A 19,165-nucleotide genomic window follows, 5' to 3' on the forward strand; every position below is an offset into this window, starting at 1 on the left:
AAACAGCTACCATCACCCAGCAAACAGCAAATTGTGGGCTCTTTTTGAGTTAGTGACTCAAGAACTGGTCCAAGAATACTTTTGGGTCCTCCAAGGTCAGTCTGAAGGGGGTCTTCACAATCCTCATGCAGGTCCACGATTGAGAAAGTTATCCTTAGAGACCAGTACAACCTTCATTTTATTTTCAATCATTTAACTTGTATGGGGTCTTTAAATCAGAGAGTGACCCCCTGTTATTGAGTATTAGAAACCATGATGATGATGGTGATGATGGTGATTATGGCTGATTTATTTAGTGTTTACAAGGTGCCAGCATTCTCAAAGTGTGCTGTGCATATCAACTCATTTAACTCATAGCTGTCCTGTGAGCGAGGCATATAATTATCTTCATTTTCCAAATGAGGAAACTGAGGCACAGAGAAGTTATATAAATTGCCCAAGATTCACAGGTCATTCCATGTATTCAAACGGGGGCATCCTGCTTCTCCGATCCATGCTGTTCACCACAGCTGTCTACTGCCTCTCTTGTAAAAAAGGAAGTAAATTTTTTCTGTTCTAACAGATGTAAATCAACTATAGATAAATAAGAAAAGTAGCTGAGGCTAGCATAGTGAAGCCTGAATGCCAAGATAAATGCTTCTCAATCCGCCATTTGCTTTCGTCCCACAGACCTGGCACATTGTCATGCCTACCTGGTGGAGATGAGCCAGCTCCTCCAAAGTATGGATGTCCTGCATCGGACATACTCAGCACCAGCTATCAACGCCATCCAGGTGAGCCAGCTCCCTCTTCTGTTCCCATTCTGACATTCTTCTGCTTTCCTTTCTCCTCCCTGCCCTCCACTAACAGTGGGATCTTGTCTGGTCAGTGGCTTTGGCCAAGTGTCGAGGGGATGGAGGTGGTCACTTTGCTGTGCGTTTCCCCCCCCCTTGGTTTGGTGGACCTTACTGTCTGTGCTCTCTTTCCTGTTTTAAAACAAAGGGTGGAGCTTTTGAAAGTCCCAAAAAGGAGAAAAGACCACACAGGAGGTGGCGGTCCAGAGCTATTGGCAAAGATACTAAAGGAATGCTGCAGGTAACCATTGCTTCCCCAACGAACGGGCTGGTTTCTTCATTGGCCCTGCTCTGCGTGCCACCTGCTGAGAGCTATTTGGACTCAGGAGAATAGATAAATGAATATTCCGTCAACTACCCTGTGCAGGGTAGTTGTGCAGACAGATAAAAGCAGTCACTTGGATTTTCTGGTACTAGAATAGGCCTGGAATGGATAGTGGGTAAGGTGAAATGGCATAAGATTGGGGGCACTGCAGCCATTTCTACAGCTTAGGTTTCCCCTGCCTGCCCGCTTCCCTGTTTGGGAGGCGCTCTGACCTGTGTCTTCTGCTGCTGCTCAGTGGATTCCTCATCCCTCTGAGCCTCCTGGCTGGAGTTTCTGGGAACAGGACATTGTGCAGACTCTCTTCTGCCTCTTGTCTCCAACCTCCCAATTTCCCATCAGAGGTGTACTGTGTCAGACTAGCCGCCGACTCTCCCAATGCATAGCTAAGCCAGAGGCCAAGATTTGCAGCTTGGTCATTGTATATTAAATTGTGACATCGTTAAGGTCCAAATAAATCAGAAAGTTATGGATAGGCCATCAGCTGTATTCTTGTCTACTCTTTGGTGCAAAGCACTTTATACTTCAACTTAGCTTTACACTTAAACTGAACTACTTTCAATGTAAAGAGTGATTTGTGTACAAATATGTGAAAAGTTAGTTCATTTTGTAGAAACACCAGGAGCAAATAAAGAAACCATTTTTAAACCTATGCTGTATTAACAACCTCGATCCGAGATGATTATTGCTTGGAGGCAGGAATTAAGTACAAATGAGAAAGAGCCTGGCAGCTTTCGCTGTCATCTTCAACCTATAGCTTTAATGCTTCTATCATTTCCAAAGAATACAGCAGTCCCCTCTTATCCACAGTTTTACTTTCTGTGGTTTCAGTTTCCTGCAGCCAACTGCAGTCTAAAAATATTAAATGGAAAACTCCAGAAATAAACAATTCATGTGGTTTAAATGGTGTGCCTAGATGGTTCAGTACTATCCATGGTTTCAGATATCCACTGGGGGTCTTATCCCCACAGATAAAGACGGACTAGTGTATGTGATTTCTCACCCATTTTTATTTTTTGCAAGAAGCCACTGCAACTCGCAGAAGAAAGTGCTTTCCTGAGTTTTCATTTAGTTCTCTTATAAGTAATCACTCCATAGAAAGACTTACCTGTATAGTGTTCTTCTCTTACTACTTTCCAATCTTAGAAACATGTAAATATTCTAAGCAATTTGCATCTGAAAGCAAGTATCTCCTTTTGGTATCACTTCAGGTTCCTAAACATTTTCCTGGCCAACCAAGACTACATTCCTCCAATCCTAATTTATCAACACTAGATTTTGGAGAGGAGAAAAATTCTTCCGATGGCTCTGAAACCTCATCAGAGTTTTCTAAAATGCAAGAAGATCTGTGTCATATTGCCCATAAAGGTAAATGAATTTTCTTTCCTCCTAATGTGTTTGATGAAAATGTTAAATGCGTGTTTGAATGTGGGAGGTCCTTAGAGAGGGAACTTTAGTTGGCTCATTTCTGACCTATTGAGATTGGGGGCAACCCAATGTTTATTTTATTTCCCTGGGAGTCGGGAGTGTATTGGCAAGAAGTTCCTTTTTAACCCCTTAGCAGAGATAGTGAGAACATTAGGTATAATTTAAAAGCTGAGCAATTCACATGGGGGTATAAGCTGATACTATTCTGCAGGGCAATATGACATGGTATCTCAACTTTTTTTCTTTAATTTGCCTGAACAGCAACTCCACACTGAAGAATTCATTTGTAGAAATTAACTTAAAAATTTATCCCAATAAAGATATCCAAAGATTAGAAATAGATGTTCAACATCATTGGCCTTTAGGAAAAGGCAACTTAAAACCATAATGAGAGATTACCACACACGTAATAGAATATCTAATGTTAAAAAAAAATATTGATAGTACCAAATGCTGGTGAGGATACAGAGAAACAGGATCCCTCATACATTTCTGGTGGTAATGCAAAATGGTCCAGCCACTCTGGACAGTTGTTTGGCAGTTTTATATAAAACTAAATACACTTACCATACAACCCAACATTTATATTCCTGGGCATTTATCCCAGAGAAAATGTAAATTTAAGTCCACACAAAAACCTGTACATAAATGTTTAGAGCAAGTTTATTTGTATTAGCCAAAGACTGGAACAACCCAAATGTCCTTCAACAGATGAATGGTTAAACAAACTGTGGTCCATCTGTACAGTGGGATACTACTCAGCAGTGTGAAAGAGCAGACTCTGGCTATACACCAGTTGAAGGGACCTCAAGGGCATCCTGCTGACTGAAATCATACACATAGTGTATCCACTTATTAACATGTTTGAAGTGGTAAAATTATAGAGATGGAGAAGAGATTAGTGGTCACCAGCGGCTAGGGACAAAGAGGAGAGGGAAAGGGGAAAAGTAAGGGTGTGATTATAGAGGGGTAGCAAGAGGGATCTTGGTGGTGATAGAAAGGTCTGTATCCTGATTCTGGTGGTGGTTCCATGAATCTACACATAGGATCAAATTGCATTGACCAGTATTTACACACATATACACAAATGAGAGCATGTAAAACTGGTGAAATCTGAATAAGAGCTGTAGTTTATACCATTGCCAATTTCCCGGTTTTAATAGTGTACCGTGGTTAGGTAAGATGTTACCACTGTGGGAAACTGGATGTAGGGTAACCGAGACTTCTCTGCACTGTGTTTGCAACTTCCCATGAGTCTATAATGGTTTCAAAATAAAACGTGTAAAAATAAATTAAAAATAACCTAACTGCCCAAGAATAGAGGGATTGGATTTTTTTTTTAATGCAATATCATCATATGATAGAATAGTCAATAGCCACATAATAGTAGTAGCTACCGATATTGAGCTCATGCTGTCACGTCAGGTATTTATTCAGCACTTTACGTGCACCTTTTCATTTAATTCTAGCAGCAACCTGTGGAGTAGGCTTTATTGTAATCTCCATTAAGCAGATAAGAAAGCTGAGGCTTAGAGAAGCCAAAGAACTCCCGGAAGGTCATATGGTAGAAATTAGCCAACCTGAGACTTAAATTCTAACTGGCCTGACCCCAGTCCAAGCTCCTTACCTGGTGTCTCACTGCCCTTACCGATGGGGTAGCCAGGGTTATTTTTATAGACATAGAAGGATGTTCACAGCATGTCAGTGAGTAAAAACATAAGGCCACAAGATGATATATAGGTATGATCCCTTTTTTTTTGGAAAAAATAAATTATATAAACCTGGCATATATAGGCACACTCGAAAGTTTGAAAGGATATACACCAGCATTGTAGTGATAGAAGCTGGAGTTACAAGTAGTTATTATATTCTTTCTGCTTACATTTTAAAATTTCTTATATTTATCATTTTGAAGGGAGAAAATGGGTTAAAAGTTTTTAAATGGGAGGGGTGTTTGAAGGAGGAAAGAAGACATTTCCTCTGTTATCTTGCTCTCCTAGCCCTGTAGTTTTCTTCCTTCACATTGGTGATTCTTCAGCTCTCTTCTTCTCTTACCCTGTATGATCCACCTGTAAAGTGGGCAGAATTGCCTGCCCCACGCCTTTAAAGCTCTTCCTACACCCCTTGTGTGTTTTCTCCTGTTGAAAGATCCATTGTAATTAGGGCATTGCATTTTAGATTTTGTGGGAAAAAATTCCTATAAAACACCATTACTTTTTAATAATATGAACTGTCTTTTTAAAAAAGAGAAAAGATTGCCTCCCAGCAGAAGGGAAACAGCCGGAATTGTACCTACATTGAAGAAGCTGCCTCCTCAGCAGGTCGGAGGTTGCCATCTTGAGTCCATCTATTGATCCTGTCCTCCTGCAGAGAGCTCAACCTCTGGGACAGTCTCTAATGGACCTCAGCCAGCTGTTCTGTCTTTCAGGCTTTGTGAAAGCCAGCTGGCTGCAGAGCTGCCACATACCTAGACTAGGTCAAGGTTTGTGCTCCAGCAAAGGTCCAGACACACTTATTCCACAAACATCTGGGCTTACCGACAGCAGATTCTACAGGGAACCTAACAAGCTGTGTTCCATTCCTATGGTATTAAATAAAGTCCGTGCAGAGACTGAAAGATCTCTGGGAATCTCTTACACAGGCTGTAGCTCAGAGGCCTCGTGGAATAAAGATAGCGCTCCGGTTTGCGCTAAGTCCTGTGACCTTGCATGCTTTCTGACTTCCGTACATTCAGACTCAAAGCATCTTCACCTTTCTTCCAGTGTAAGCCTGATTTTGTTACTGACACTTTTGATTGTACTTTCTTGGCTGCATCACAAATCTATTGACTCTGATTCTGGAGCCGCTGAACTAAAGACGAGAATTCTATGGATGTTGTAACGTACTGTATTACCTACTTTTTCTTCAGCTTGTTAACTGCATTGGAACCCTTCCTGTTTTGTAGAAGTTAAACCAAATGGTAGGCAACCAACATGTAGCCATCCTAAAAAGTCTTTTTTATGTACTATGGACTATAAATGCGATTTTTATGGCATATTGCTGAACTAACTCACATTGGTTCATGTGTCTGGCTTTGTGTATATGCTGGCACATATAAGCAAACAAAGAACAAAATATGCTAAAATCTAAAAGGCATAAGTAATTTACATTGCACATACTGGCCTTTACATTTCCCAAATTGTATTTCATGGGACACTTTACCCATAGGATGCTTTAAAAACAAAAGAATTCCATGATTAATAATGTTGCTGACTATGGTCCCCTTTGCATTACACAAGAAACAATCTGTATTAAAGGCCCTGAGAAGTCCTGCAGCAGAAATCCCATTATCTTTGTTTAACTCCATGATTTTCAATGTAATTTGGGAAATTCTTCTTCCTCCTCCCCAAACAGCTCTCAGCTATTACTACCCTGGAACTAAAGTTCCTAAAAAACATACTTTAGGAAACACTGAAAATAATAAGCCATTTTGGAGCTAACACTCTATTACCAGCAGAGACAGAAGACAGGCATTCATTCTAGGCCACCTCTGTCACTGACTAGCTGTGGGACTCTGACCTCACTGGTTAACCTCTCTGGGCCTCAGTTGCCTCATCTGTTAAATATCCTAAGTAGTTGTCCTGACTCTTTTGGCTCTCAAATTCTGTAATTACCTCTTATGATTAATTATTTTGCACTTAATAGAAATAATTTCATACTGGTGCTTATTGGTACAAGAGTATTTTATGACAGAGTGTTCTATTAGTAATAGAAACAAATTACTGAATTAGGTGAGCAGATTTAGGGTGGGAAAGCAAGGAATTGTGTAGGATAGGGGTCAGGGTCCTCCAAATGGAAGTGGATGTTCACGTTCTCCTTTGGAAGGGAAAAATAAATGAAGTTTTACAGATACTTCTGCAGTCTGTGGAAGGTATTTTCATTGAAAGAGATCTCCATTTACAAATGTAAAGGCTAACCCCTGTGTTTCCCTGAAAATAAGACCTAGCCAGACAATCAGCTTTAATGCATCTTTTGGAGCAAAAATTAATATAAGACCCAGTCTTATTTTACTATAATAAATAATATTATTTATTATCTTACATAATATAATGTAATATAATATAGTATAGTATAGTATAACAGAGTATAATATAATATAATATAATATAATATTAAGTTTTATATTAAGTCTTATATTAAGTTTTGCTCCAAAGAACGCATTAGAGCTGATAGTCCGGCTAGGTCTGATTTTCAGGGAAACACGGCAGTAGGACAAAATTAAACGCTTATTAATTTTGTATTCTTTTGTTCCTGGATTCTTTTCCTGTGTTGACTTTTAATTGGAAAGTCATTTTTTAATGGTTTTGCGCTTATGGAAGTATTGATAAAAAGCCAAGTATGTCACAGTGACATCACTTTCATAGATTAAAAACTAAAAGATATACATAACTTAAAAACCAGGTCATTTATCAAACATAATTTAGAATAGTGCATAAAAATCTGCGGAGCAATTGTGTTTATGTACATTACCATCAGTAAATAAGTAGGACCATTTAATTAAATTACCTGATATGTCTAAATTTAAGGAACCATTCAGCTAGAATACGGGTTAAAGTATTTTAAAACCATGGACATCCTGTGAGGTTTGAAAATTAGAGGAAGCAGATTACAGAAGATCCAACTACCCCAGATAGTTTAGGTATGTTAACATTTTAAAGAAAATTCACCAAAATGTGGTTTTCATTAAAAACGGGGGAAGAAAAATGATGAGTCCTACTGTGAGTTGGCTGCTATACAATAGCGTATTCTGTCACTGTTTCATCAAACCCCTCTTGACATATGGGCATGATCCACGCAGACAGATGTGAAAACTGAGGATTTATCCAAAATTTAAATGGCAGCTAATTGGTAGAGGTAGGATTTCGGTTCATGTTTGCCTTATTATTTCTTAACCTTCTATCCCACTGTCGCTGTAGAGTGATATCTGTGATTTTCCTGTCTTCTTCAACATCTTATTCTTTCCTAATGCTGAGAAACTTCTAGAGAATGAGCATATTTAAAAAGAGAACTCAGGTAAATTAAGAGTCCAGGTGTCCTTCCTGACCAGCCTTGGCCATCCAAACATGCTGTCTGTACTCTCCCCATCTAACTCCATAAATGGACGGCATGGGCGCCTGTAGAAACGAGAAAGGTACTGAGCACCAAGAGTCAGTTGTATGGTGCTTATGGCGTTCTATTCAAAAGCACAACCTGTGCCTCCCTCTCCACGTCCAGTGAGGGGGACAGTCTGGGAAAGAGATGAGTAAACAGAGATGCCATAATTGCCTTCCGAAATTTATTTGGACACCCGATGAAAGAGGAAGTCGTTCTGTTTACCAATAAGGAGACCCTGAGATAAATGTCAACTTAGGAGAAAAAAGGGCTTTCTTACCCCTAGAAGAGTCTAAAGACAGAGTGGACTGCTTTGGGAGATAGCAAATGCTCTGAGAAACGTGGGCCCGAAGGCCGTTTGACAAGGAAAGTTAGAGATGGAGTGCAGTGGGTCATTCTGTGTGGTGGTAGCCTTCGTGATCTGAGATTCTTTGTAGCTGAGAGCATCTAAGACTTTGGATGTGGTCTTGTTTATTATCAAATATCCATAGCTTTGATACACGCACTTGGATCTTTCCTTTTTTCTTTTTCTCTAGCATCACGTTAGAAATTAGGAAGAAAACACTCCTGTCACAGAGAATATTCCTGACCTCTGGGATCATGTGTCTTTAACGATTAATATAACTATGGGCAGCCTCTCCTCGTTGCTGTGGTGTGCTGGCTCATTAGGAGGCTGTGAAGGACTATTTGAATGTCCTCTGAGTAGGCCTAAACAGTCATTTAAGAAATTTAATACATGGGCATCTGGTCTTCTGTGCCCCTTTGTCAGGTGGTTTAGAAAGGGATTTAGACCTTAAAATTAAACATAGTGACTATATGTGTATTTTTCTGCTTATTTTATGCTCACCACTGTCTTATCAGCTATACGTTTTGAACCAAATGGCGTATGTTCTGCCAGTTTAAAAATTTTCATAGGAATCTTTTAATTTGGTTGAATGCCTTGCTTTCCTGCAGGCCATCTGAAAGCCAGAGGAATTGATTTAGTAAAGTGGCAGCCAGCTGAGTGCCACATTTATTTCATTTAGAGCAACAAACAGGACAGTGAAAAAAAATTTTTTTGTAACTGTGTAAGGTGATAGATGTTAACTAGACTTATTGTGATCATTTTGTAATGTGTACAAATATCGAATCATTATGTTGTATACCTGAAACTAATATAATGTTATATGTCAATTGTACCTCACTTAAAAAAAAGAAAAAAATTGTAATAATAAACTGAAGATAACTTACAAAAAAAAAAAAAAAACTACATGACAGTGAAGGGGTTTCCCCCAGGGTCCCTACTCAGAAGGGCCTGGGTATCCTGGGGCGCTGCAAAGAAGGGGGTGCCTATCTAATAAATGCAGTGTTAACTGCGGGGCTTGTTGCTTTCCAGCTGAGGCTGCTCTTCTACTGCTCAACAGATTCTGGTTAATCTCATTCACAGGCCTCTACCCTGCATGCAGTCGTTTACAGGTGTTGTGCTGGCAAGAGACTAAAGAATCCTCCTAAAACTGCTGCCCATATTTTAAGAGATTGCAGGTCACCACCACTTTCATTAGCATGTGTTTCTTTTATCAGCGTCCCTGTTATTATTGCAGTGACATTCTTTATTATGTGCTATGTGTTGGGTTAAGTGCTTTGCCTGCATTCTCTTATTTCATCCCCATAATGATCTTATAAAGTAAATGCTGTTATTATCTCCATTAACAAATCAGTGACCTGGGGTTCAGGTGCATCATATACTTGTCCAAAGTCACACAATGAGTAAGTGATGGAGCTGGGAAGAAGCCAGGGCTGATGTCAGAGTCCACACTATTGGTCAGTCTCTTATGCTGCCCATTATTTTGCTCTATTGAATTGCTCCAATCAGAGAGTTAAGTGTGTTCTGTAGACATTATGAGAAAATTTAGTACCTATTGACCCTGACCCCTGTTGGATGTCGACAGAAGCACCATAATTTGTGTTTTTAAACAAATTGCTTATTTGTACTATGACTGTGAAGATGCTCTAAGTCTATCACTAAATAACCACAACCTCAGACAAGTTCAGCAACAACCTATAGAGAGGTTCAGTTGTCCTCATGGCTGTGCAATGAAGGAAGTAAGTCAATAATACGTATTTAGTTTCTGTGATACTAAATAGGCCACTCTTGAATAACAATACCTCTAAAAATGCAGCCTTGTGGAATTCAATAATATGCCAGGCCATTTGAGAAGGATGTCTATTCCTTCTTCCTGTCCTTCTGAAACAAAATGTAATAAATGAAATTGGAAAAATAATATTCAAATGTGATAGCCATCATCAGTAATTTAAATGGCAGGCTCCTCATCCGTAGGCAGTGACTTATACATTCCGGGATCAAAACCGGATGAATGTTTTGCTGTTTGTGTGAATGGTTTCTAAAACGTCAGTTCAGGCATCTGAGAGCCTAATAGTGCTAAGCTCTCATTGGACCTGAACGCTCACTGAAGTGAGCAGACTAGCCAACTGCCCAGTTTAGACGTGGGGAATTCTGGGTCAAGTAGCTAGAAGGACTAATACGGAAGAGGGTAGGTAGCACCCTATATATTTTTGAAATAATTCCAAACTTACAAATGTCAAGAATAATACAGAAAAACACTTCTCGTATATACTTTACCCAAATTCACCATTTTTAATATTTTGCCACATTGATTTTCTTTCTTTCTACACACATCCACATGCCTGTGAGCTTATTTTTCTGAACTGGGTGAGAGTAGAAATCAAACGTCATGTCTTTTTTTACACCTTTGCACCCTGTAGTGTGTATTTCCTAAGAAGAGGGATGTTCTTAACCACAGTTTAGTTATGAAATTCAGGACATTTAGCATTGAGACAGAACTTTTACTTATTTTACCTTCCATATTTGAATGTTGTCAGTTATCCCAATAATGTCCTTTGATAGCATTTTCTTCCTTAAGTATAGACAGGATCTAGTCCCTGATCATGTATTATATGTAATTGTCATGCTTTTTCAGTCTTCTTTAATTGGGAGCAGTTCCTCTGCCTGTCCTTCTCTTTGATCAAATTGACATATAGGCCACTTTTTAAAAATAGGATGTTCCTTATTTTAGGATTGTCTGATGTTTCCTCATGATTCCCCGCTGGCGTGCAACAAAAATGACAGTGTGTCTTTTTCAGGGCATTACACCTGAGCCTTTCTCACTGGAGGTTAATTTTAGTCACCTAGTTAAGGTGATGTCTTGTTTCTCCACTGCATTTTTACTGTTTCCCCCCTGAGAACAAATTAGCTTTCGTTTCCAAACATGTCCAGTCTTTGGGGATACAAACAAAACTAACTGTTGATAATTGAGAATCCAGAAGTATGGTCCTTCCAAGTGTCAAAATATCTTGATGATAAGGCACAAAATCATGGAATTTTATAGTGGATAGGGGTTTTGGAATTGACAAATGTGTGTAATTTTTAATATTTTGTAGCCTTTTTTTTTTTTTTACAGCATTTGGGTTCACAGTGAAACTGAGCTTATGGAATTCCCATATACCACCCCCACACACATGGCATCCCCCACCAACTGTCAACATCCCACCAGAGTGATTATCTGTTATAATCAGGGAACTTACTCTGACACACCATTATTACGCAGAGTCCACAGTTTACGTTAGGGTTCACTGTTGGTGTTGTAGTATACCTTCCAGATGCGTTTTTTAAAAGTCAATTTAGAGTGTACCTTTGCTGCACTCAAAATACGCAGGGTCGTTACTTTTCTAAGTTCTTTTATAAGAAACTCATCTCTCTATATCTTGTTTTTAATTATGCCTCTTCCTTTATTCCTTTTATGATTTTTTTTATCTCTATAGTTTACTTCACTCTAAGGTCAACTTTTAATACCATATCAACCGAGAGAGAGAAACTGAAGCAGCTGATGGAGCAGGATGTGTCCTCGTCCCCCTCTGCGCAGATTATTGGCCTGAAACGCGCCCTGTCATCCGTAAGTTACACATCAATGTCACCGAAATGCCTGACAACATGTCCAGGCTCGTGAATGTTTTATATTTTCCATCTCCACGGTTGTGTTGAAAATTCATGAGCAAACCAAACAAATTATCCAAATTATAGGCTAACCTTTCATCAGATGTGCTTATGCTAAAGATCAAAACTGAGCCTACCTCAAATCGTCGTAGCTAGTATTTCACTGAGTATTAGATACTTCACATTTGGTTTCCTCCTCTTTATCTTGATTTTTCTGTTCTGTAAAGATTTTTTGTGTGTGTTTATGTGTGTCTGAGTGACATTCGTTTGTCTATGCTTACAAAGTCGGACAGTTTTGGAGATTTCTATACCTAAGACTTCACAAGCTTAGACTGACTTTCCAAACGACAGGCAGCAAAGTGAAATTTTAAATTCACACTCTTGTTATCTTCTCTGTTGTGCAGCACTGATCCTATTTACTGCTCTTTCAAAGATGTGAACATTATTTTATTTGATTTGATAGTACAAAACATTTAGCTTCCCCCCACCCATGGGTAGAGAGAGGTGAGGCATATGGAACATCAGGTACTCATTCTGCTTTGTAGCAACAGTAAGCCATTCTGTCATTCATTCTTTCTCCTTTTTTTCATCAATTCCAGTTTATTCCTCAGAAGAGTTGGGTTCCATTGAAGTGCAGGGTCCTGGAACTCTATTTTCAATAGCGGATGTTGTCTGGTTACTCACTCTGTATCTATCTAAAAGCTGGAGAACTTTTAAAATAACATACCTATTTGCTCCTCTCCTTTGCTTGTACTTTGGAATTCCGATGGTACACACAGAATGCGTGCACGCCTGTGAAGTTACCCTCTGAAGCAATCCTCAACTTTCTATTTAGGGTCAGGTAGGGGAGATAAATTTTAGGATCTTATTTTCAGAAATGAATGCAGTCACTGAGAGAACTAGAAAATAATCCATTCGTGTTTTCTATCGTCATGTCACCGAGAAAAGTAACGTTCTGGTGTAATGTTAATGGTAAATACATTACCAGTAGTACATGTTATTGTGGTAAAATTCTTAAGGACTATTCATTCACTCAGTCCAAGTATGTTACCTTTGAAAGAAAGAAGAAATAAAGTGGACCGACTCCATGTTAAGACTTTAACATGGTCAGCCCTTCCGGGCCCTGAGTTCTTCAGGTCAGAGATAGAAACACCCCCTTTCAGATGATAGTGGACAGGCAGATACACGCTAGATGCTATTTTGGTTTGAGAAAAGCAAGGTGGTTCTTTTTTTTTCAAGTTTGTGTTTTAGTGGTAAAAGCATTTCTTCTTGTTCCCAGTAGGTTGGCTTTCAGTACATTTAGAAGGTACCTCAGTTGTATGGGCTCCCAAAGTCCCTTTCATTGTGATGTCCTCTCCCTCTCCCTCGTCCAGTGTAGATCTGCTCTCCTCTAGTTAATCTACTTGTTTGGTAGAGGCCACGGAGACACGTTTGGCCGAGGTATCCTTGGTCAAAGTTGTTGTCCACTCTCACCCATGTTTAGGATTTTGGAAACTTAAGATAAAACATAATGATCCTTTCTTTCCTTTTTCTCTTGGATCCCCAATTAGAGTCAAGACTTTGTTAAAATTAAATTTTAGAGTCATCTCAGAGCTATCAGAATGGATATGTTTGTGTTGTATGTACAATCTTGATATTTTTCTTTCTTCTCCCTATGGCTTGCAAAGGAAAAAAAGAAGTTACTACAATAACACATGTTTCAGGCCATACTAAGATTCTAGCCACTGGTATAGATTCTAGCCCCTTATCCTAAGATACCAGTGATATATGGTAACAATGTCTGTTTTTGTGTGTTTAAGAAACATTTACTCAGTGTTTCCTACATGATTCTCAGGAATTTCCAAATAACCTATTTCATCCATGGGTACTAACAAATAAAGCCAACAGTTTTGTTTGCGATCCAGGCCGTGGATTGGACAGTACCACATCCTTCTGTGTTCTCAGCAGGTGGACCCTGTGGGCCCTGATGGAAGGCTCTGAGATTCTTGGAAGAGTGTCAGGAAAACAGCTAACAGGATAGATCCTGCACAAGCACCTGGGGAGCTGACTATGGGAGTGTCTGGGGGGGACAATCAGTGAACGTGTCCCTTTCCAAAGACAGATCATTTGCAGAGCAGTGGGTCATGAAGCACGGAGAATATCAGCATGAAAGAAACATCTTCCCTTACCATCAAGCCAGTTCCTTCCTAGCTGGGAGATTGGGATAGGGAATCGGACCATTCCAGGGAGAGATAAAAGAGGTCCGGGTGGGCTTACACGTTCTCCCATCTCATAACCCCACATTCCCTGATCCTTAGCCCTGATCCAGGTAAGTAAGTTCTTTTTTTAAATAAAATATCTTAATCATAAAGAATGAATAAAACAATCAACACCTATATTAGGAAACAGTAAAATTAATCCTCAGAAAAATCCTACTTCCCAGCATACTTCCTAAGATCCAATTCAACTGGTGTGATAATTAAATAACATTAAATTATGGCCAATCTTAAAGGGTGAGAGAAGCATCTTTTTTAAAGATGAGAGAAGCTTGGAATCATTAGGGAGGGAGCTGGCCAAAGAGACTACATCGCAGGTTCCAGAGCCACAGATTCAGCTGAGGATAGAAAATATTCTTTAAAAAATTGTTACGTTGTTGCTGATGTGTATTATGTAGTCAGGCCTGAAGACGGTTGTGATGGTTGCATCTGTACTGAACATGTACAAACTTTTTTTCTTGTCATCATTCCCTAAACAATATAGTATAACAACTGTTTGCATAGCATATACATTGTATTAGATATGATAAGTAATCTAGAGGTTATTTAAAGTATACGGGAGAATGTGCATAGGGTAACATGCGAATACTACGCTATTTTGTATAATGGACTTCAGCATCCGCAGATTTTGGTATCCACGTAGGGACCAGGAACCCAGTCCCCTGGGAATACCAGGGATACTGTAAATACAGCTGGGAAGGAAGAGGGACTACGAAACCACTAGTCATAATAAGAGCCAAAGTTGTTGGTGATTTCCTTCTCCACTCAAAGGAGAACCTTACTCACCCCTCCTTTGTCTCTGGAAATGAGATTAGAGAAGAGCCATCATTTGCAGAGTTTAATATCTTTTATTTTCCAGGCATATCAGAACCGGTATTCTGTTGGATAGCATTCAAGTAAAAAGTCCAGGGTTCTGTTACCAGGGGCCCACTGCTGTGCTTTTCTGAAACCCTGTTTTTAACATATTCCAGGCCCTAGCACAAAACACAGATCTTAAAGAACGCTTGTGCAGAATCCATGCTGAGTCTCTGCTCCTCGACCCCCCTGCTGCTGCCAAGTCCAGTGACAGCCTGGCAGAGGTGGGTATGGCTTCCTGTCTGGTAATGTCTCCCCGACCTCACATGGCACCCTGTCTCCCTGCCTCTCCCTCCTAAGTGCTGCTCACATCACTGCCTCCCACAGAGGCACAGTGTCTGGTCAACACCCCCCCCGCCCCCCAAGGCTTTCTTGAGAGTCTGTTGCTAACTGCATTTTAAATCGGCGTTTCTCTTCCTCAGAACTCTTCTTCCCTTTGTATTTCTTTCCCCCATGTTCCTCCTAAGTATCACCCCTTTTGTTAGGTGACTGGAGTGGGAACTGTAGAGAGACAGACATTATTTTCTCCTGTTACTTCTGAAGAAACCCCAATTTCTCTGACCTTAGTAACCCAGTTTCCTCCCTGCAAGTCTTTTGCTTCCTCTGTGAGAACCACTCTCTTTTTTTGCGGCTGTTCCCATCTTCCTTTCCTGTGATTTTTTTTTTCTTTTAAAAGTACAACCTTATCTTCTGAGAGAAAAAAATATTGTATAACAATTGAAGTGTCTTGGTCAGCTAATAGTATGTTAAAAACATCTTTTCTTAAGACGTGGGATGTTTATCCAAAATACTCTTTGAATGTGTTCCATATGAGAAATTTCAGAAAAATACAAGTGAATTGCTTGAGAAGTAGAAAAGGGTACTAAGCGTTAAAACTGTTTTTAGCTCTCCCTTATATTTATATGCCGGCCTCAGATGTGCCAATGTTTTTATTAACGAATTTATTAGACTGAGTGCATTTAAGATAAAAAAAAATAAGGAAGGTAATATACAAGGTATATGGGGGAGTGGGGGGTGTAAATTTTTAAAAGGAGTTTCTAATGTTTAATCTTAATCCACCCTTTTCCTGTCCTCAAAGAAAACTAAATCCTCACCCTCACACAGCGTCTTCCCTCCTTGGGAAGCTGTTGTATCTTGTCGGGTGATGAGAAGACTAGAGCTGACATCAGTCAGTGCACAGACTGCCAGGCCCAGGTGTCCACCCACATTTGAAGCACAGACTGTGCCACATGCTGCTGGGAGGGACCCTCTCTTTTGATGAGGGAGTTCCCCTCTCTCTGCAGAGGCTTACTGGCTTCTTACTGCTTCTGAGACACAAAGTCAGTGGTTGACTACGAAATTCCTCTACACACTCATTCCCCGCAAAGACATCTTTTCACTCAGTTTAGCCCACACCCAAACTGAGTCCCCTGCAGGACAAAGCCCCTAAACCTGACCTGTGGTGGTCTTCATTTTAGGCTTGGGCAGAGACATGTGGTAACTGGGTGGGCTGTCTCACGTTTGCTGCAGCCGGGCCCAGTCAGCATAGCAGCCATCGCTGAGAGTTGTTTGATGCCAAATGCCATGGTATTCTATGGGGTTTCGTGTCTGCTTCCAGGCAGTACTTACCTTTTAAATAGCATTATCACAGAATTACAGTTCTATGGCAAATGGATTCTTCATGTATGGCTTTATGAATTTTGGAAAGGAAACCGAAACCACACGTCTTTTAAAATGCATGTTTTTACATTGATTTCACAAGTAATGTACCTGGAGGCTTAAATGCTGTCAGTGGTCCTGGAGGAAGAGTGATAACATCTCCTCTGACTCACACCTTCTGAAACGGACTTCTGGCGTCTTGAATTGATGATGCAGTTGTCTCATTTATCTCATTCCTCTTTTAGTGGTTTTTCTGTTTCCCATGTTTTATCCTGCTTTTCACAGAGTGACACAGGCTAACTTTCCCAGTAAGGGAAAAACCACTGTTTCCTGAGGAAATAAGAGAGTGAGTGGAAATGGCCGCCCCAGAGCCTGACAACCCAACTCCAGTTTATTTTTCTTAGGTAGCTCGGAGACACCTCAACCACTGTGGGGAATGACCGTCCCCACAGTGGGTCAGCCCAGGATACTCCGGTTTTAGATCTACTCACTTTCTTTCCTGACTTTCTGCTACCTTTTAGCTGCACAAATTACCCACCTTTAGTGTTCTAAAATCTACTTGGAGTCTAAAATCTCCTCTCTCCTATCAGAACTTACTCCCACATCCTATCAAATCCTGTTAGTTTATATTTCTGAATGGGAAAACTTAATATTATCGGGTTATGTGTTCTTAGGTGATTTTATATTATCGTGTATGCCAAATGAAAGGCCAAGTGACACTGGGGAGAACATTCTAGGAAAGCTAAAGTCTATTTAAGAGACTGTTAGCAAGAACTTGAAAAAAAAGTCTGAAAAAGAAGGGAACATAATTCTTTTAACTGCCTGCTTGCTATTTTCCATGTGCGTTTGAATCCATTATCTTGCAAAATCATAACTCTGTGAGACAAGTGATGGTTAAATTTTAAGAGACAAGGATACTAAAGCCCAGAGAGGTTAAATTACTTACTCCAGGGCACACAGCTAGTAAGAGCTAGAGCTGGGATTTAAGTTCACGTCTAATGAGTCCAGAGCACTTGTTTTCTCAACAGCATCCCCCTGCTTTGTAGTGAGGAAAGACATGCCAAACCAGAAAATAACATCCAGAGTGAAGCTCCAGGAGTGAAAATACAGCGGCGATAGTGTAAGAATGGGAAGGGTAATTATCGCAGGTAAAAAAAATATATGATAGAAGCGGCTCAAAAATCAATGGGAAAGAGATGGATTATTCAATCAGTTAGGTTGGCACAGCTCAAAAGCAATTTGGAAAGCAATTTAAATCTTTCATTCCACACTAAAATGAATCACTAGTGAATCAGAGTTAAATATAAAAATTCAAACTGCAAAGCATTGATTGAAATACTTATCAAATGGCTAGAGTAGGGAGGACTTCCTAAATGTGGTGGCAATAGGAAAAATTACAAAAGCAATGCGACTGGATTTGGCTACTTTTTCCCCCCTAGGGAAAAAAAGATGGCGTGGATGAAAAAATAAGAACGCAAATAATAGACTAGGAAAAATATTTTCATTGAGAGCAACAGACTTAGATAATGCTATTTGGTTGGTGCAAAAGTAATTGCAGTTTAAAAGGTTGAATAAAAATAATTGCAAAAACCGCACTTACTTTTGCACCAACCTAATAAATAGGTGAGAATGTATTTAATCTGTAAATAATAAATAATCGCAGGCAAATTAAGACCTTAACAAATAAATGGGAAAAAAAGACACAATTCACTAAAACTCCCAAATACAGATGTTTTTTTAAAAAATATTTTATTTGGTAATACTTATAAATTCACAGGGAGGTGTAAAGAAATTGGGGGGGGGGAGGGCCCATGTGCCCTGACACAACCTCCTCCAATGCTAACATCTCTACAGCTAGTTTTTGAAAAAGGAAAAAAAAGAACCAGCCTAATTCTTAACCAAGAAATGTGAATTAAAACAATTAGATTACCACAAAATATTTCCAAATAAGAGTATTTGGTGTCTTTAAGGGTATAGAGAAAACAGAAGTTCTATTAGTCGTTGATGTAATTAGGTAATATATATTTTTCCTTAAACATTTGTAATCATTCTAATTCTGAGAATTGAGTCTAAGGAATAATGAGATACAATCAGTGACACCTTTGCAAACAGGCTCACCATCTTTACAAATTTGGAAACACCCTTAATATCCAACAAATGAAATGGTTCCTCTATGACACACCATTATAATAAAATATTATCTATCAACTCAAGTTCATGGTCTCAAACGACTGTCAACAGCCTGGGGAAAATTTCACAGTAATGATAAGTGGATGTAGCAGACTATATATAAAGACTATGTACAGCGTGACCCCAGTTTTCCAAACTTAAACAATCTATACACATATATTTTAATACAAAAAAAAATACACCAACAGGTTAATAGGAGCCACACCTAAGTGATGGGACTAAGTAAGGTTTATTTTATTTATATTTTTTATTTTCTATTTTGAATACATATTTCTTTTATCCTCAGAACAAATGTTAATTTTGAAAAAGAAACATACTATGGCACACTGTTGTTTGGGGGAAGTTTATAAAATTAGATAGAGATTACAATTATTTCAAAGCAAAGCTATACGTATAAAAAGATTGTAGAGAATTGTATCAAAATACTTACAGTGGTGGTTTTAGCGTGATCCGATTATGAGGGACCCCTCCCTTTTCTGTTTAGTTATCTTTTGTGATATAAAAAATAGATAAGCAACCACTC

The 19,165-nt window shown here is 39.3% G+C and overlaps 1 protein-coding gene across 4 annotated transcripts in view; it reads left to right on the forward strand.

The window, feature by feature from the left end:
- The window catches only part of OSBPL3 (oxysterol binding protein like 3), a 161,275-nt gene that overhangs the window by 108,859 nt on the left and 33,251 nt on the right, over positions 1 to 19,165 (forward strand). For 3 of the 4 annotated variants that reach the window (XM_033088445.1, XM_033088446.1, XM_033088447.1), the window contains exons 8-12: positions 670 to 773; positions 982 to 1,074; positions 2,367 to 2,523; positions 11,533 to 11,663; positions 14,931 to 15,038. In XM_033088445.1, the coding sequence (XP_032944336.1) occupies positions 670 to 773; positions 982 to 1,074; positions 2,367 to 2,523; positions 11,533 to 11,663; positions 14,931 to 15,038 (593 nt within the window). The remainder of the gene's footprint in view (positions 1 to 669; positions 774 to 981; positions 1,075 to 2,366; positions 2,524 to 11,532; positions 11,664 to 14,930; positions 15,039 to 19,165) is intronic. The other variant, XM_033088448.1, reaches the window with a different exon arrangement.

The sequence above is a fragment of the Rhinolophus ferrumequinum genome, chromosome 20 (assembly GCF_004115265.2).
Source record: "Rhinolophus ferrumequinum isolate MPI-CBG mRhiFer1 chromosome 20, mRhiFer1_v1.p, whole genome shotgun sequence".
NCBI classification, from domain to species: Eukaryota; Metazoa; Chordata; class Mammalia; order Chiroptera; family Rhinolophidae; genus Rhinolophus; species Rhinolophus ferrumequinum.